The sequence below is a fragment of the Ovis canadensis genome, chromosome 6, assembly GCF_042477335.2.
Source record: "Ovis canadensis isolate MfBH-ARS-UI-01 breed Bighorn chromosome 6, ARS-UI_OviCan_v2, whole genome shotgun sequence".
Taxonomy (NCBI): Eukaryota; Metazoa; Chordata; class Mammalia; order Artiodactyla; family Bovidae; genus Ovis; species Ovis canadensis.
Window position 1 is genome coordinate 46702405 of NC_091250.1, and position 20755 is coordinate 46723159.

The window sequence follows — 20755 nt, forward strand, 5'->3', positions numbered from 1 at the left end:
TTTTTATGAGCTGACATGATTTCCAGGATATATATACATATTTCTAAGTTAATAAATCTCATCTATGACAGAGGATGAGATGGTTGGATGGCATCACCGACTCAATGGATATGAGTTTGAGCAAAGCCCAGGAGTTGGTGGACAGGGAAGCCTGGCGTGCTGCAGTCCATGGGATCACAGTCGAACATGACTGAGAGACTGAACTGAAGTTAATAAAACAAAGAATAAATGTACACATACAAAATGAAAGAAAGAAATGAAGTGGCTCAGTCGTGCCCGACTCTTTGCGACCCCATGGACAGTAGCCTGCACCAAGCTCCTCCATCATGGGATTTTCTAGGCAAGAGTACTGGAGTGGGTTGCTGTTTCCGTCTCCAGGGAATCTTCCCGATCCAGGGATTGAATCCAGGTCTCCCGCATTGTAGACAGATGCTTTACCGTCTGAACCACCAGGGGAAGTCCCATACACACACATTATTTATTCATACACAGCACAAGATATAGAGTGCTTACTTCTGTGCAGCAAAGAAGAAAAAAAAGACACATGAAAGAAAAACAAAGTATGACAAAAAACTACCTGGTTAGTTCTGAGGTGGGAGGAGGAAGAGGCTGGTAGGAGAAGGGACAGGAAGTTACTACTTCTCTGTGCTTAGACACTCAGTCAAGTCCAACTTTTTGCAAACCCACGGACTGCAGCCTGCCAGGCTCCTCTGTCCGTGGGATTTTCCAGGCAAGAATACTGGAGTGGGTTGCCATTTCCTACTTCAATTGTTCTCTATAGAGTTTTGATTTTTGGAACCATGTCAATATTTTAAATATTTGAAGGTAAAAATTTTTTTAAAAGGGACAAGGGAAAAAAACCCTAAAAGGAATACAAACAAAAATTAACATAATGAACTACACTTGAAGTGAATAACAAAGAAAATTTTCAATAAATAATCTAAGTACTGTAACCATCCTTCACCTAAAGACAACATAAAACTTATGAACAAATCTTAGACTCTTAGTGGGCTTTACAGTCAAGCAGTATGACAACAGCAATTCTGAAACTATTATACGTACACTGGGTGACAACAAATTAGCAAATATAATGATACTGGTGGAAGCAGAGGTCTCACTATCAGAGAAGGAAATACAGAGGAGAGGCAAGGAAGTCTTACAGTATTAGGTCAGAATAAAATATATTATCACAAACTTATGATTTTAAAAGCAACAACAATAAAAACCCCACAACATTCTCTCTCATATCCTAGCCCATTCTTGCTCAAAGGGCAATGACAATCCTGTTTCACCCAGCAGCAAAGAAAGAACACACCTCATTCCCAGATTTCCAAATGCCATTCCTTTAGAAAGGTGCTACTTGAAGAAATGGCAAATTCTAATTTCAGGCTTGAGAATTCAACTTTAGCCCATCCATTAGGAGAGATGAAAAGAACAAACAAAACTCTACAGAGAGAAGGGTAAACTCTCTTATGCATTGTTGAAGAACTGATAAACTGATCTATGGTATCAGTTCAGTTTAGTTGCTCAGTTGTTTCCAACTCTTTGTAACCCCATGGACTGCAGCACACCAGGCTTCCTTGTCCATCAACAACTTCCGGAGCTTGCTCAAAGTGATGTCCATCAAGTCAGTGATGCCATCCAACCATCTCATCCTCTGTCATGCCTTTCTCCTCCTGCCTTTGATCTTTCCCAGCATCAGAGTCTCTTCCAATGAATCAGTTCTTCACATCAGGCGGCCAAAGTACTGGAGCTTCAGCATCAATCCTTCCAATGCATATTCAGGACTCATTACCTTTAGGATTGACTGGTTTGATCTTCTTGCAGTCCAAGGGACTCTCAAGAGTCTTCTCAACACCACACTTCAAAAGCATCAATTCTTGGGTGCATTAGGGGTGTAGAAATTGAAAAAATCAAAGTGTCAGTTGCTCAGTCATGTTTGACTCTTTGCAACCCCAGTGGACTGTAGTCTGCCAGGCTCCTCTGTCCATGGGATTCTCCAGACAAGAATATTGGAGTGGGGTGCCATTTCCTTCTTCGAGGGATCTTACTGACCCAGGAATCGAACCTGGGTCTCTCACATTGCAGGCAGATTCTTTCCTGTCTGAGCCACAGGGAAGCCATGTAGAAAGTGATAGACATCCTAAAAACCCTGGTTTATTACTGTCACAATTAACGAAAATTATGGGAATCAAAAAAAAAAGGCTGAGATAATTTCAGATTGAACCAGACTAAAGACACATGATGAACTAAACCCAGTGCATGATGCTGAAGAAAATTTTACTATAGAGCAGCACTCAAAATATGATTCATGGACTAACCACTTTCCTTGAAATCAAACTGTTTGTTATCTGTCCATCAAAAGATAAGGAACTTAAACCAGAGGGAGAAACAACTACATTACTAAGCACAAAGCTTCGTTCAGCTGATTGTTTTTTTTTCATTACAAGACATTCTTGGTGGAGGAATAAGTACGTCAATTTACATTTAAGGGGAAACAGGTTTGATCCTTGGTGCAGGAAGAACCCACGTAACGTAGGACAGCTGAGCTCATGCACCACAACTACTGAGCCTGTGCTCTATAGCCTGTGAGCTGCAATCACTGAAGCCTGAGTGCCCAGAGCCCATGTTTCGCAACAAGAGAAATCAATGCAATGAGAAGCCTGAGCACTACAACTGGAGTAGTCCCCACTCACTGTAACTAGAGAAAGTCCAGTGCAGTGATAAAAAAATAAATAAAAATACAATAATTCTCATTGTTATTATATGAAAATGAAGTCGCTCAATCATGTCCAACTCTTTGCGACCCCGTGGACTGTAGCCCACCAGGCTCCTCTGTTCATGGGATTCTCCAGGCAAGAATACTGGAGTGGGGTGCCATTTCCTTCTCCAGGGTATCTTCCCAACCCAGGGATCGAACCCAGGTCTCCTGCATTGCAAGGCAGACGCTTTAACCTCTGAGCCACCAGGGAAGTCCTTATTATATGAAGGTGACAAGCAAATGTGGGAAAATGTTAACAAAGGATGAATCTTTTTAAAAGGATTGTGGAAACTGGTTTTTCTTGTAATTTTTCTATGAATTTAAATTCTTTTCAAAATAAAAAGTAAAATTTGGAGTGCTAATGTAGCAAATTTCCTCAGGATCTACCACACAGGATCATCATTGTTTTTTATTTCAGAGTAAAATTCAGGACAAAGGCATGTTCACTTAAGCTTATGTATAAAAGGAAATTCATTTTAAGAGGAAATCCTCATCTTAGCAGAGGACAGTCTTGATCTCTTGCATCACACTTTCCTCACTTAGCCTCTCATCACACAACCTTTTGAGTTTTACCTCAATGACTGCTCCTTCTTAGAATCTTCTATAAGTTTCTTCTCATGTTGCTCCATTCCTAAAATCAAGAGCTCCCCTGGCCTAAGTCCTCCAACGAAGGCATTGTCTATTTTCCAGCTATACTACAGTGTCTCTTAGTGATTTTATCTAATCATGTATCTTTTAATATCAAGGACCTACAATGCAGGAGACCCAGGTTCTATCCCTGGGTCAGGCAGATCCCCTGGAGAAAGGAATGACAACTCACTCCAGTATTCTTGCCTGGAGAATTTCAAGGACACAGGAGCCTGGCGGGCTGTAGTTCATGGGGTCACAAAGAGTCAGATATAACTGAGCGACTAACACTGCAGTTTTCATCCTGACAACACCTAAATTTAGATGTGGAACCTAAACCTCTCTCCAGAACCTAATGATACAAACCTAATTGCCTACCTGACACGTCCAATTAGATGTCCAAGACTTAATTGCCAATCTTTCCTTCTAACACTGTTCTCTATCATACTCAAGACAGTACTCCTTATCCCAGTTACTGTTAACTCCATCCTTCCAGCTGCCCAGGTCAAATTATCTTAGGGTCATCCGTATTCCCTTCTCTCCCATTCCATTTGCAATCCATCAATAAAGCCTCTCTGCTCTATCTTAAGAGTATATCCAGAATCTAACTACTTCTTATTCACTCCCATAGGTACTAGAATGGTCTAAGCTTCCATCCTTTTTTTTTTTTTTTTGCCTTGGTTATTACAAAAGTATTCATGATTCTACTACCACTTCCCTATACCCTTAAAGACTTTTAAACATATTAATCAGGTCATTTTACTCCTCTGCTCAGTATGATCCTTTAGCTCCTTTAGCTCCTTTTATTCTCATTCAGAATAAAAGCCAAATAGCCTATGGGCTTATTAACTTGATAAAGTCCTTTCCCTATTCTACTCCTCACCTTGTGACCTTAGGTCCTTCACTTTCTAGCATTAGCCCCAGTCAGTCAGTTTAGTTCACTCAGTTGTATCCAACTCTTTGCAACCCTATGGTCTGCAGCATGCCAGGCCTCCCTGTCCATCACCAACTCCTGGAGTCTACTTAAACTCATGTTCATTGAGTCAGTGATGTCATCCAACCATCCCATCCTCTGTCAACCCCTTCTCCTCCCGCCCTTAATCTTTCCCAGCATCAGGGTCTTTTCAAATGAGTCAGTTCTTCGCATCATGTGGCCAAAGTATTAGAGTTTCAGCTTAAGCATCAGTCCTTCCAATGAACATCCAAGACTGATCTCCTTTAGGATGGACTAGTTGGATCTCCCTGCAGTCCAAGGGACTCTCCAGAGTCTTTTCCTAAACCACAGTTCAAAAGCATCAATTCTTCGGCCCTCAGCTTTCTTTATAGTCCAACTCTCACATCCATACATGACTACTGGAAAAACCATAGCTTTGACTAGATGGACCTTTGTTGGGAAAGCAATGTCTCTGTTTTTTAATATGCTGTCTAGGTTAGTCACAGCTTTTCTTCCAAGAAGCAAGCGTCTTTTAAATTTCATGGCTGCAGTCACCATCTGCAGTGATTTCGGAGCCCAAGAAAATAAAGTCACTGTTTCCCCATCTATCTGCCATGATGATGGAACCCACTTCTTTCTCCCTAAACAGGCATAACACCACTAAAGGTCACTAAGCAGGATATTCCTAATGCCCCTCCCAGCATATTCACATCTCCGCTCAAGCAACATCTTCTTAATGAAGTCTTTTCCAACCATGTACTCTACCCTTGGCCCTTAACCCTGGCCCCAAATCCTGTATCCCCTCTCCCTCGCCTTTGCCCATCAGATTTATTATTTGGCATATTGCATTTTTTATTTACTTACTACATTTCTATCTATCATACAAGCACTGTACTAGCTCACTGAATGTGTCCCCAAAATGTCCAAAAATGTCAATCAGATTCAAGAACAAATCAGGAAGTAGTTACAAATGATCAAAGGTACTTGTTAAAATAAATTCCCTATCTATGGAGAATGAAAAGATTAAATATTTACTCTAAGTGAACTTTTTTCCTGAAAATCAGAACCGAGGGAATTCCCTGGTGGTCCATTAGTTAGGATTCAGTGCTTTTACTGCCGTGTCCTGGGCTCAATCCCTGGTTCAGGAACTAAGAACCCACAAGCCAACTTGTGAGGTCAAAATAATAATAATAATAATAGTAATAATAATAACAATAATAGAGAAAATCAGTCCAGAATCAATCTCTCTCACACACATACACATAAACATATACATACACACACACATGTGTTTACGTCTCTACGTTAGGAAAAAATGACTATGATGCAGTCAGGAAAAGGAAAAAAGTGGGGTGGAAATTATCAAAAATTTTCAACATAAGTCAACTTTAAAAAAAAAGGAGGGGTTATACATGCAAATATAATGAACCTATTAAGTTGCTTACACTATAATCACTGTGTCTTTGTTGAATTTTTTCTCTTGAACTGTACTGGAGCAATTTGGGGAAACAACATCTTCACTATCAGAAGACAAATCAATGTATTGAATCCCTCTTTGATTCTTGAAATATGATATACTTGCTTTTCTGTCATTTTCTGGAGTTTCTGGAACACTAGAATCTTCTGCAAAAGACAAAAAGCAGAAAGGCATTTTGAGCAACCTGAAAATAAGACAAATTTTGTTTGTGCAAATCTGTCTTAACACAATCACGTGCCAAAAATCTTTAGCTTCATTCATGTTTCCATATTAAACCAAACCTCCTCCTAATTTTCAAAGAAAAAATTAATAGTTAACCAGGGCTGGTATTAAATGATTTTGCACTTCAGAGGTTACTTACTAGCAAGACCTTAGTGGACACTGCAAAACAGCGGTTTGTATATTTCAACCCTCTTTTCTCTGTGCTTTTGTTTCCTAGTACTCAATTCTTACCTAAAAGAACATGGACACTAGAGCCCAAAAGACTTGAATTTCAATCCCATCTCTCAGTCAAGTTACTTAATCTAAGTCTCAGTGTCCTCTATAAAAGAGAGATGCTAATAATCACAGGATTAATGTGCACATAAAATTAGAAGATATATATTAAGAATTTAATTTAGAAATTGGCACACTGTTAATATCCAACACACATTAGCTCTTATGCAAATATTATGCATAAGAGTCGGTGTTATGGGCCAAATTGTGTCTGTGAAGTCGCTCAGTCGTGTCTGACTCTTTGAGACCCCATGGACTGTAGCTTATCAGGCTCCTCTGTGCATGGGATTTTCCAGGTAAGAGTGCTGGAGTGGATTGCCATTTCCTTCTCCAGGGGATCTTCCTGACCCAGGAATCGAACCCGGGTCTCCCGCACTGCAGGCAGACGCTTTACCATCTGAGCCACCAGGGAATATTATGTCCAAAAATTATGTCCCCTCCAAAATTCCTATGCTAAAGTTCCAACCCCCATCACCTCAAAATGTAACATATTTAGAGACAGGTCCTTCATAGAAGTGACCAAGTTAAAATGAGTCAGTTAGGTTAGTAAACTAATCCAAAATGACTTGATGTTCTTAGAAACCAAGGATGTGTGTGCATGGGGGAAAGGCAATGTGGGCACACAGGGAGGAGGAGGCTGAGGAGAAAGGCCTTCACAAGAAACCAAACCCACCGACACCTTGATCTTGGACTTCTAGCCTCTAGATATGGGAGAAAATAAGTCCGCTTTTTATGTCACTCAGTCTGTGTTATTTTGTTATGGCAGCCCTCACTAATAAAGTCCGGAGAAGGCAATGGCAACCCACTCCAGTGTTCTTGCCTTGAGAATCCCAGGGACGGGGTGGGGGCTGGAGGTCTGCCATCTATGGGGTCATACAGAGTCGGACATGACTGAAGCGACTTAGCAGCAGCAGCAGCAGCACTAATAAAGTCAGCATCACTTGTTATCCAAAGCAGGTGAGTATAATATTCTATTGCAGTCTCCTCTCTCCAAGGGCTGAGTTTCAAAATTATTCTCCCTTATATACAGGAGGAGGAATTCCTGATTTAAGGAATTCATATTAAAGTGTTCAGTGTCTTGGTTTAGTGAATACAGTTGTCCTGCATTATCTGTGAGGTTTAGGGAGACTGGTTCCAGGACTTCCCTGCCCACTCCCAAAATGGGGGAATGTTCAAGTCCCTTAAATAAAATGGTCCTGTATTTTCATATAACATATGCACACAGCTGTATTACTTATAATACCTGATTCATGTAAATTCTATGTAAAGAGTTGTAAATACACACGTGAAAGTTACATAAAAGGTTGCAGTGTGTATGTGGCAAATTTGTTTTGCTACTTAGAACTTCCTGGAATTTTTCTTTCTGAATATTTCCATTGTAGCTGATCTGTAGATGAGAACCCATAGATACGAGAGCCAATTAATGATACATTTTAAAAAGGAATGATCACATGAATTTTAATTAAAAAGTACCAATTTAAAAAACAAAAGCTACCATTAGCCACTATTCAGTATCAAGTCCAGAAGTGAAACACATTTTCAATACTTACAATAACCCCAATGGGACATTATATCATCATTTTATAGACAAACTAAGATTCAGAGGAAGCAACTTGTCCAAAGTCATACAAGGGAAAGTATCAGACCTAAAATCCAAGACCCAGAGTCTAAATCCTGGTATGCTAAAACTCTTGACCTTCCCACAATTAACTGTCATAAAATAATAGCAATCACTATCATAAGGCTCCTGAGTCATATTTGTAAATAACATTAACCAAGGCTTACATAACCAATCTCTTAGAGGACACAAAAAAACATTTTTCTTCCTGCAATGAAGTCCTAGCAACATTACTGAAAAGCAAATCACAAAACTGTTCAAACAGAACAATTTTATAAATGTTTAATGTGCCTGGGGTGAAAAACCACTTTGGGGGGAAAAAAAAAATCACAGCTATGTTAACTGCCATTTGTATGAAGATACTTACAAATTTTGATTTTTATGTAAAGTAATAAAATGATAGTCTAATTCTTATCAAATAAGTATTAAAGGTACTATGAACTCTGCTTTTACACAGTGGTCCTGATATATCACAAACCACAAATAAAACTAAAAATGAAGACCTTTATTGCATCATAAATTTAACCTAAACTTAATGCATATAATTCAGAAAACTAAGATCATGGCATCTGGTCCCATCACTTCATGGCAAATGGGTGGGGAAACAGTAGAAACAGTGGCTGACTTTATATTTTAGGGCTCCAAAATCACTGCAGGTAGTGATTGCAGCCATGAAATTAAAAGACACTTACTCCTTGGAAGGAAACTTATGACCAACCTACACAGTATATTAAAAAGCAGAGACATTACTTTGTCAACAAAGGTCCGTCTAGTCAAGGCTATGGTTTTTCCAGTAGTCACGTATGGATATGAGGGTTGGACTATAAAGAAAGCTGAGCACTGAAGAATTGGTATTTTTGAACTGTGGTGTTGGAGAAGACTCTTGAGAGTCCCTTGGACTGCAAGGAGATCTAACCAGTCTATCCTAAAGGAGATCAGTCTTGGGTGTTCATTTGGAAGGACTGATGTTGAAGCTGAAACTTTACTATTTTGGCCACCTGATGTGAAGAGCTGACTCATTTGAAAAGACCCTGATGCTGGGAAAGATTGAGGGTGGGAGGAGAAGGGGACAACAAAGGATTTGATGGTTAGATGGCATCACCAACTCAACGGACATGAGTTTGAGCAAACTCTGGGAGTTTGTGATGGACAGAGAGGCCTGGCGTGCTGCGGCTCATGGGGTCGCAAAGAGTCGGATACGACTGAGTGACTGAACTGAACTGAATGCATGTAATTTTAACAGTTCAACAGGTGTCCAGCTTTTTTAAAAGGGCTATGACAAAATGATTTGGACTGTCCACTTTTCTTTAAAAAGCTTTTTTAAAAGTGAAGAACAAGCTTTTCAAAGAAGTCTTATTGTTTGTTTGGGGGCAGGGGAGTGGCAGGTGGTAAAAATTCTTTTAGTGAGTAGTAGGAGCACTAGAGTTTCTTGAACTGATTATATATTCATCTTTTCTTTAATCTTCTCCTCTTATCTTCCCAATCCAGGGATCGAATCCAGGTCTCTCACATTGCAGGCAGATTCTTTCCCATCTGAGCCACCAGGGAAGCCCAAGAATACTGGAGCAGATAGCCTATCCCTTTTCCAGGGGAACTTCCCAACCCAGGAATCAAACTAGGGCCTCCTGCATTGCATGCAGATTCATTAGCAGCTGAGCTACCAGGGAAGCCCTACTTATTAGATACAGATTATAATACAAAATATATGGGGAGGACATAATTTTAAAATTCACATTTAATATGCTTCATTAATAAGATAGAAAAAAAAAGTTGGGCTTTCTTACAGGCTTCAACTGGCTCAGCTGGTAAAGAATCCACCTGCAATGCCGGAGACCTGGGTTCGATCCCTGGGTTGGGAAGATCCCTTGGAGAGGGCAAAGGCTACCCACTCCAGTATTCTGGCCTGGAGAATTCCATGGACTATATACTCCAGGGGTTGCAAAGAGTCAGACATGACTAAGTGCCTTTCACTTTACTCTCTTATAGGTACTGAATTATTAAGAGCTTTTACTGGATATGCAATGTTCACCATCAAAAAATATACATTAGACTGGTTCAAGAGAGTAGAGTAAAAGGACACATGTTCATCTCCTCCTGCAAGAGCACCAAGACTGCAACTGGCTGTTAAACAGCCATTAACAGGAGGACACTGGAGCCCACCAAAAAAAAAGACACCCCAGACCAAAGACAAAGAAGCTGCAAGGAGATGGTAGGAGGGGTGCAACCATAATAAAATCAAATCCCATATTCACCAGGTGAGTAACCCACAATCTGGAGAGCAATAATACCAAAGAACTTCTCCCACTATTGGGAAGGTTCTGAGCCCCATGTCAGGCTTCCCAACCTGGGGATCTGGTAAAGGGACTGGGAATCCCCAGGAATTCTGACTTTGAAGGCCAGCAGGATTTGATTATAGGACTTCCACAGGACTAGGGGTAACAGACTTCACTCTTGGAGGGCACAAACAAAATCTTGAGAGTATCAAGATCCAGGGGCAAGGAGCAGTGGTCCCACAGGAGACTGAACTAGACCTACCTGCCAGTGTTGGAGGGTCTACTGTGGAAGCGTGGGTTGGCAATGGATGGCCACAGGGACAAAGGCACTGGCAGTAGCAGTCATGGAAGGTGCCCCTTAGGATAAGCCCTCTTGGAGGTTCCCATTAACCCTACCATAAAGCCCACAGACCCCAGGGCTGAGTTGTCTCAGGCCAAATAACTAATAGGGAGGAAGCAAAACCCCACACATCAGCAGATAATTGGATTAAAGTTTTACTGCCCACCACAGTAAGTCCCAGTTTTTCCCATGCTCAGTCCCTCCCATCAGAAGCTTACACAAGCCTCAGCCTCATGCACCAGAAGGCGACAGAAGCAGCAAAAAGAACCACAATCCTGCAGCACTAGAACAAAAACCACATCACAGAAAGTTAACCAGAAGGAATAGCAGAGGGTTATGTCCCAGATGAAAGGACTAGATAAAACCCCCTGAAAAACAACTAAATGAAGTGGGGATAGGCAAACTTCCAGAAAAAGAATTCAGAATAATGATAGTGAAGATGATCCAGGATCTCAGAAAAAGAATGGAGAAGATGCAAGAAATATTTACCAAAGACCCAGAAAAACTAAGAACAAAGGAACAATACACTAGAAGGAAGCAAAAGCAAAATAACTGAGGCAGAAGAATGGGTAAGTGACCTGGAAGACAGAATGGTGAGAGTCACTGTTGCAGAACAGAATATAGAAAAAAGAATGAAAAAGAATGAAGACAGCCTAAAAGACTTCTGCTGCTGCTAAGTCACTTCAGTCGTGTCCGACTCTGTGCGACCCCATAGACGGCAGCCCACCAGGCTCCCCCGTCCCCGGGATTCTCCAGGCAAGAACACTGGAGTGGGTTGCCATTTCCTTTTCCAATGCCTGAAAGTGAAAAGTGAAGGTGAAGTCGCTCAGTCGTGTCTGACCCTCAGCAACCCCATGAACTGCAACCTTCCAGGGTCCTCCGTCCGTGGGATTTTCCAGGCAAGAGTACTGGAGTGGGGTGCCATTGCCTTCTCCAGGGTTCCCAGAAAGAGAAGAGAGGGAGAAAGGACCTGAGGAAATATTTGAAGAGATAATAGCTGAAAACTTCCCTAACATGGAAAAGGAAACAGTCAACCAAGTCTAGGAAGCACAGAGAATCCCAAGCAGAATAAACTCAAGGAGGAACACACTGAGACACACAATGATCAAATGACAAAAATTAAAGAGAAAGATAAAATATTAAAAGCAACAAGGGGAAAAACGACAACATACAAGGGAACTCTCATTAGCCTATATTAGCTGATTTCAACAGAAACTCTACAACCCAGAAGGGAATGGCATGACATATTTAAAGTGATGAAAGGGAAGAAACTACAACCAAGAATACTCTACCCAGCAGGACACTTGTTCAGATTCAGTGGAAAAATCAAAAGCATTCCAAACAAGCAAAAGTTAAGAGAATTCAGCACCACCAAACTAGCTTTACAACAAACGCTATAGGAATTTCTCTAAGCAGTATGCACGAGAAGGAAAAAAACCTACACAAAATAAACCCAAAACAATTAAGAAAATGGTAATAGGGTCGTGTGCGTGCATGCACGCATGTGCTCAGTTGCTTCAGTCTTGTCCAGCTCTTTGCGACCTTTTTGACTGGAGCTTACCAGGATCCTCTCTCTATGGGATTCTCCAGGCAAGAATACTGGAGTGGGTTGCCATGCCCTCCTACAGGGGATCTTCCTAACCCAGGGACTGAACTTGACATACATATTGATAATTACCTTAAACATAAATGCATTAAATGCACCAACCAAAAGACAGACAGGCTGAATGGATGAAAATGTGCATGTATGCACTTCCACTTATCACATCACTCTACATAACCCCTCAAATTCTATGTAATTATTTTATATTGTTAGGTTAATCATGTTTCCATTATGGCTTGCAATTGTAATTCTTTTTTGTCTGGCTATTGGTTGTGAAAAGTGAAAAACATCTTTTATTACTGTGGAAAAAAAAATATATATGTACATATACACATTAAACATGTATAGTACCCTGAACCAAGTGGCACCCTCACAGCCTGACTGGCAAGTAACTAACAGCAGAGGAAATGGTTTGATAATATGGAGGAATGGGGGAAGATTATAATACAAAAGCATTTCTCAAACTAAGGACCTCTTCTAAACTTCTCACTTTTAAAGAAAATGAGGGCTCCATAAGAGTCTTTGCTTATGCTGGTTATAATATTTACCTAATCAGAAAACAGTAACTAAGAAAATGTTTAAGAATTTATTTAGGACTTCCCTGGAGGTCCAGTGGTTAAAAAATCCTCCTGTCAATGCTGGGGCCATCAGTTCAATCCCTGGTCCAGGTAGATTCCACATGCTGCACGGCAACTAAGCCTGTGTGTCATAACAAGAGAAGCCACTGCAATGAGCAGCCGGCACACCACAACTAGAGAAAGCGTGAGTGCAGCAACGAAGACCCAGCACAACCATAAAGAAAACAAGAACACGGGGAAGGAAGGAATTCTTAAAAAAATATAAGAAGAAGAAAACTATATTCCTTCCTCCCCTCATCCCTCAAATTCAGTGAGACAAGTAGCACTGTTTTAAATCTGTGAAGATTCCTGGTTTAATAGAAAGACAGCTAGAGTCTCATATCTGTTTGTGCAATTATCTGTTCAAGTGTATTGTTTATGTTTGGTTTACAAAGGAACTCATGCCTCACTACAGTTATATAGTTAAGGAAGGAATATTTTTCAAAAATAAGAAATAGCCTTTTTACTTTACTGTGGGTATTTTTTGACACTGAACCCAAATTTGACAGATGGTAGTTTTTCTAAAGGTTGTTGCAATGTGGAGTCTGAAATGATGAGAACGAACTTTTCATTCTGTTACATTAAAACCCTCCAGTCAATCTTGCACTTTAACAGCCCCTTAACCCACACATTATTTTTTTAAAACATTGTGTGCATTATCTTTTGGAAAATATTGGTTCACTCACTGATTAATGCATATCTTCCAAATGTTGACACACGTCATATTTTTTTACAAAAATGATATTCATTAATCTCACCACTGGTCTCTAAATATCTGGAGATTGTCAAATCACATTTGTAGATATGTTTTTCAAAACTCAAAAGTTTCCTCTGAAACTAGAATTTTACCACTTGCATAAATACTGTCAGTTGTTTTCCTTGATATCAGTTCATTTTTTGGAAAAAAAAAAAAAAAGTCTGTTAAATACCTGTCTACATAATGTGGTTTGTCAGTCGTTCTTTTAAATAACAATGGTGTTCTGTGAAAGAATGACAAGCTCAGCTCAAACTCAAAGCAACTGCTCAAATGCTTTCTCCTGAGACAACTACTGCACTCCAGCATGCAGCAAAGGGGAGTTCACATTTTGTTTCAAAAAATATTAAAATGATGCCTATTGATAAAGGTTGATTTATTAAAAACTATTTTTACTGCTTCATCAAGAACATTCTTAAGTGAAACTGACATTTAAAAATTTTAAGGATACAATGACAATTTAGAACAGCTTGGAATCTTGGCCTCAATTCACGCTAGGGCACTAGCAGTTTTACCTACCACTGCTTTTGCATCATGAGTGCAAATACCAATATAGTGAAAAAGGTGAGCAATGTTTTAATATTATTATGAAATAGTTTTAACCCTTTTGGGTCTGAGGGACCTCAAAAATTCACAGGTCACACTTTGAGGACTAAAGGGATACAGTAAGAGCTTTATATAAAATATCAACTTCCTAGTATCAATAATCTGGAATTAGAATAGTGCTCAAGTGATTAGATTTGTTTGTTTTGACTATTTTCAGAAGTAAACAACAGGAAAAACAGCTAACAGCCAATGGCCAAAGAGATATTCCTGATGTAATGACGTTTTATGACCCAAGCAAAGAAGCACTTTTAAGCAGCAGCACAAAGGAGACAGGAAGGAAGCAAAAAAGAAAACTATAGAAATGAGGGAAACAATGTGAAAACTAGAAACAATTATAAGACACTGGCTACTACTCAACTGACTTTATTGCATGCCTGCTGTATTTAAGGCACTGTACCAAGAGGTGGGGGATATAAAAGAAAAAAAAAAAAAGGGCAAGTTACAGTTCCACTTGCCCTAAAGAAACTAATAATAGGAGCTAAAGAGCCATGTACATAAATAGCTATGTTATGAATCATAATTTGTGCCATGTGAGAGGAATCAACAAAATGCTAAAGGAAAATAAGGGAAAACAGCCTGTCCTTTCATGTAAAAATAACTTTAAAATCCTGTTTTAGGAACAGAAGATGGTATTTTCCCATTATCAAAGGCAATGGGAACCTACATCATTAGCATATGCAAGAAGATTCCAAGATTCAAGGGAATAAGTGCAAATGAAATTCTCCATTAGTGGTGTGCAAACAGAAGACAAACTTATATCCTAAATTTTTCCAGTATACATTTATTTATTTTGATATCTAAGTCTACCATAACACAAAAGGATTTAAACACCTGCCACTGATTCTACCTTTCCAAGGGATCCCAGATCAAAAACTATTCCAAAAAAACAAAAAAAATCACTGCGGGGAGATTATGCATTCACACAGGAAAGTCTAAATCAATTTGTTAATCCACAAATAAAGGTGAGGCCAAAGAAGAATGAAAACACTTAAACCTTTGATTCTGTCCCATAGACTTATGTAAGTGTGCCTTTTTGCCATAACTGTGTACTGTTCTACATGATTCAATTCTCTAATATGGCAACTGACTTTCAAGGCCATTCCTAGTGAAGCACATCAGACAACTGCCCCTTTAAAAGGTTTATTACCAAAAACACAGATTATAAATTCTGGACAGTCTTGGGCTTCCCTGGTGGCTCAGTGGAAAAGAATCTGTGTGCCAGTGGAGGAGACCTGGGTTTGATCTCACCTGCTGAGGAGCAACTAAGCCTGCGTGCCCCAACTACTGAGCCCGTGCTCTAGAGCCTGCAGGCCTGCATGCTCTAGAGCCCGTACTCTGCAACAAGAGAAGCCACCACAATGAAAAGCCTGTGCTCCACAACTCACCACAAGAAAGCCTGCATGGCAATGGAAGACCCAGTGCAGCCAAAAATAAAGATTAAAAAATTAAGAAAATACAATCTGGACAGTCTTAATTTGAATGCCACAGTAGACAGGGATCTTCAGCATCTTAGATAAATCAAACTATCTCTGATGAAAGCTATCAAAAAAGAGAAAGAATACACTAAAAGACTGAATAGCAGTTTCTAATACACTAGCTTAAAATAAGAAACAAGAAACATTTCAGGCTTAAGCCAAAAGAAAAGGTAAAGATAAATAGAAAAAATGTAAAGGAAAGAGTAATCTGATTTATAATGGACAAGGTCAAAGTGTTGAACCTGAAAAGTACTTTTTAATAACAGAATTTATATCTACATTAGAAATAAAACTGACATGTACAAATGCATTCTAATAATGAAATGCACAAACATGGCAGGATACATAGAGCAAAAAGTCAACAGAGACAAATATGAGGCTTTAATTGCCTTGTCTAAACTCTTAATAGAAAAGACAGCACGAAAACAATTAAGATATAAAAGGATATTTTTAAAACTATTTTGATTGGTACCCACTGTAAGAGACAAATTATGGATTATGACCCTAAACATACAGATCACTAGATAAGAGTTATATAACAAAGGTCTCATAGGCTGTGCTGTTACACTTTGATAATTTTCTATTTATTGCACTCTGAAAATAAGTTATATGCATTCAGCCAGGATCCAAGAAACTGACTTTATGACACGTTTGTAATCCAGTTTGAAAAAAGATATAAATAATAATTCATTATTTTTGACATATAAATAAACCTGTGATTAGATTATGTGTTTTCAATTACTCAGAGCTTTTATAGAAATTCTTTAGTAGGCCAAAAAGACTATCTCAGTAAATTCATCAAAGATGAAATATTACAGACTACATTCTCTGGTCACAAAACGTAAAATTGGAAGTAAATGTTAATAAGAATGTTGAAGCAAAATTTCAGTTACTTGGATATTAAAAAAAAAAAAAAGAAAAACAAAACAAACCACTCCTTTAAACTTTCAGGTCCAAGAAGAAAAAGCAAAAACATATTAAAATCTATAGTACAGGAATACCTCTTTTCTTGAATTTCACAGTGGTTTTTTTTTTTTAACAAATTGAAGGTTGATGGTACCATATGCTGAGCAAGGTTACTGACATTTTTTCCAACAGCATTTGCTCACTTCATGTCTCTCTGCTATATTTTGGTAGTAATTCTTGTAACGTCTCAAATATTTTATGGTGACGTTTCTTACGGTGATCGGATATCAGTGATGCTTGATATTATTGTTGTAATTGTTTTCAGTTCAGTTCAGTTCAGTCACTCAGTCATGTCCAACTCTTTGCGACCCCATGAATCGCAGCACGCCAGGCCTCCCTGTCCATCACCAACTCCCGGAGTTCACTCAGACTCTCGTCCATCGAGTCAGCGATGCCATCCAGCCATCTCATCCTCGGTCATCCCCTTCTCCTCCTGCCCCCAATCCCTGCCAGCATCAGTCTTTTCCAATGAGTCAACTCTTTGCATGAGGTGGCCAAAGTACCAGAGTTTCAGCTTCAGCAGCATTCCTTCCAAAGAAATCACAAGGCTGATCTCCTTCAGAATGGACTGGTTGGATTTCCTTGCAGTCCCAGGGACTCTCAAGAGTCTTCTCCAACACCACAGTTCAAAAGCATCAATTCTTCAGCACTCAGCTTTCTGCACAGTCCAACTCTCACATCCATACATGACCACAGGAAAAACCATAGCCTTGACTAGACAGGCCTTAGTCGGCAAAGTAATGTCTCTGCTTTTGAATATACTATCTAGCTTGTTCATAACTTTCCTTCCAAGGAGTAAGTGTCTTTTAATTTCATGGCTGCAGTCACCATCTGCAGTGATTTTGGAGTCCCAAAAAATAAAGTCTGACACTGTTTCCACTGTTTCCCCATTTATTTCCCATGAAGTGATGGAACCAGATGCCATGATCTTCATTTTCTGAATGTTGAGCTTTAAGCCAACTTTTTCACTCTCTACTTTCATCAAGAGGCTTTTTAGTTCCTCTTCACTTTCTGCCATAAGGGTGGTGTCATCTGCATATCTGAGGTGATTGATATTTCTCCCGGCAATCTTGATTCCAGCTTGTGCTTCTTCCAGCCCAGCGTTTCTCATGATGTACTTTGCATAGAAGTTAAATAAGCAGGGTGACAATATACAGCTTTGATGTACTCCTTTTCCTATTTGGAATCAGTCTGTTGTTCCATGTGCAGCTCTAACTGTTGCTTCCTGACCTTCATGTAGGTTTCTCAAGAGGCAGGTCAGGTGGTCTGGTATTCCCATCTCTTTCAGTATTTTCCACAGTTTATTGTGATCCACACAGTCAAAGGCTTTGGCATAGTCAATAAAGCAGAAATAGATGTTTTTCTCGAACTCTCTTGCTGTGGCTCAGATCATGAACTCCTTATTGCCAAATGCAGACTTAAATTGAAGAAAGTAGGGAAAACCACTAGACCATTCAGGTATGACCTAAATCAAATCCCTTATGATTATACAGTGGAAATGAAAATAGATTTAAGGGACTAGATCTGATAGACAGAGTGCCTGATGAACTATAGACAGAGGTTTGTGACATTGTACAGGAGACAGGAATCAAGACCATCCCCAAGAAAAAGAAATGCAAAAAAGCAAAATGGCTGTCTGGGCAGGGATTACAAATAGCTGTGAAAAGAAGAGAAGCAAAGGAGAAAAGGAAAGATATAAGCATCAGAATGCAGAATTCCAAAGAATAGCAAGAAGAGATAAGAAAGCCGTCCTCAGTGATCAATGCAAAGAAATAGAGGAAAACAACAGAATGGGAAAGACTAGAGATCCCTTCAAGAAAATTAGAGATACCAAGGGAACATTTCATGCAAAGATGGGCTCGATAAAGGACAGAAATGGTAATTGTTATAGGTGCCCCAAAAGCATCCATATAAAATGGCAAACTTAACTGATAAAACGTTTTATGTGTTTTGACTGCTCCATCCACCTGCCATTTCCTTCATCACTTTCCCCCTCTTCCAGCTTCCCTATTCCTTAAGACACAGCAATAAATTGGGTCAGGTACTAACCCTCCAATGGCCTCTAAGCATTCAAGAGAAAGGAATAGCTGCACATTCCTCTCTCTAAAGAAAAAGATAGAAATGTTTAAGGTTAGTGAGAAGGCAGGTCAAAAGCAAAGACAGGCTGAAAGTTAGGCCTCTCGCAGCAGTTAGCCAAGACGTGAATGCAAAGGCAAAGTTCTGGGAGGAAATTAGAAATTCTACTCTAGTGAATCTACAAACTAGAAGCCAAACAGCTTTATTGCTGATATAGAGAAACTTTTAGTGGTCTGGATAAAAGATTAAAAGCCAGCCTCAGCATTCCCTTAAGCCAAAGCCTAATCCAGAGCAAGACCCTATCTCTTCCATTCTATGAAGGCTGAGAGAGGTAAGGAAGTTGCAAGGAAAAAAGTTTGAAGCTTGAAGCAGTTAGTTCATAAGGCTGAAGGAAGTAGTTGTCTCCATAACATAAAAGTGCATGATGAAGCAGGAAGTGCTGATATAGAAACTGCAGCAAGATATCCAGAAGATCTAGCTAAGATAATTAAGGAAAGTGGCTACACTAAACAAGAAAGTTTCAGTGTCAACCAAACAACCTTCTAATGGAAGAAGATTCCATCTAGGACCTCCAGAGCTAGAGAGGAGAAGTCAGTGTCTGGCTTAAAAGGATAGGCTGAGTCTCCTGTTAAGGGCTAATATACCTGGTGACTTTAGTTGAAACCACTGCTAATTTATGCTAAATCTACTCTGCCTATGGTCTATAAATAAATGGAACAAAGCCTGGATGACAGAACAGCTGTTTATAACATTGTTTACTAAGTATTTTAAACCCACTGTTGTTACACCTACTGCTCAAAAAAAAAGGACTGCTTTCAAAATATGACTGCTCAGGGAATTCCCCAGTGGTCCAGTGGTTAGAACTCTGGGTTTTCACTGGTGAGGGCCTGATTCAATCTCTATATGGGGAGCTAAGATCCCACAGATGTGAAAGAAGAAAATACGGATGGATATATTTATAATGTGGTGGTAGGGAATGGCTTTCTTTTATCAGTTCTGATGGGGACCTAAAACCATAGGCCTTAAAGAAAAAGATGAACAAACTGACCATTTAAAAATGGAAAACTTCTCTGTTATAAACAACAAACAGAATTAAAAGACTGGAATAAAAAAAAAAAAAAACCTTAAAGCAATTTAATTGTTCATTAGCCTTTTAAAGATTAGAAAGGTTTGCAATATTCTGGCCTGGTATGAAAAAGCAGACATCTGAAAACCAGGCTGTAGTTTAGAGCAAACTGGTAAAACTATTATGATGGGTTATTTGGCAATTACTAAAATATTAATTCATATTCCTTCTAACGTGACAATTTCATTTCCCAGAATTTTTCCACAGACTGTACACAGGCAAAAACATCAATATAAAAGAATGGTCACTACAGCACTCTTTAAAACAAAAAAAAAGAAATAATCCTAAACAACCAATGTCTATTAACAGGGAACTATATGAATTATAATACATCAATGTATAAAACATACTGTAGTCACTAAAACCTATTCAAGTATAGCATGTTCTATATGAACATGGAAAATATTTTTAAAAATCTACTTTGAGGGGACGTTCCTGGCAGTCCAGTGGTTACGAGACTGCACTTCCACTGCAGTAGGCATGTGTTAACCCAGCTGGGCAACTAAGCACATGCAGCACGGCATTTGGGGGACCTCCCCCCAAAAAATCTATAGTGGGCTGCATTACAATATACATAATACTATTTTATCTAGAAAAACAAAACCAACAACCTAGAATAAATATAGGTAGGGAAAAAAAATGAAAAAATGAAAAGAATACCAATGCTAAATGAAAATACTACATTAGAATCTCTCCATTACACAATTGTCATAATCATTTTTATATAACACTTTATTTTGAAGAAAGCACAAAAACTAAAAAGGTAGAAAAGCAAAATAGACAAAAAAATGTACATTTAAAATGAATTTAAAACATTTAGACTCACAGTACTTTTAGAACAACTGAGCACTAATCTTTTTAACAAATAACGACTCTTCAACTAATACTAGGAGACATTAGGAAACCAGAATTTCTATCCAAAGATAAAATAAGGATTCACATTTTGGCCACACACACTTAAGAGGACTCAATAGTTAAAGTATCACTCAACAGTTAAAGAATCAGAG

The 20755-nt window shown here is 39.1% G+C and overlaps 1 protein-coding gene across 4 annotated transcripts in view; it reads right to left on the bottom strand.

Moving 5' to 3' along the window:
- Positions 1 to 20755, bottom strand: part of SMARCAD1 (SNF2 related chromatin remodeling ATPase with DExD box 1) — a 90049-nt gene that overhangs the window by 61035 nt on the left and 8259 nt on the right. For all 4 annotated transcript variants that reach the window (XM_069593661.1, XM_069593663.1, XM_069593664.1 and 1 more), the window contains exon 3: positions 5768 to 5945. In XM_069593661.1, coding sequence (XP_069449762.1) covers positions 5768 to 5945 — 178 coding nt within the window. The remainder of the gene's footprint in view (positions 1 to 5767; positions 5946 to 20755) is intronic.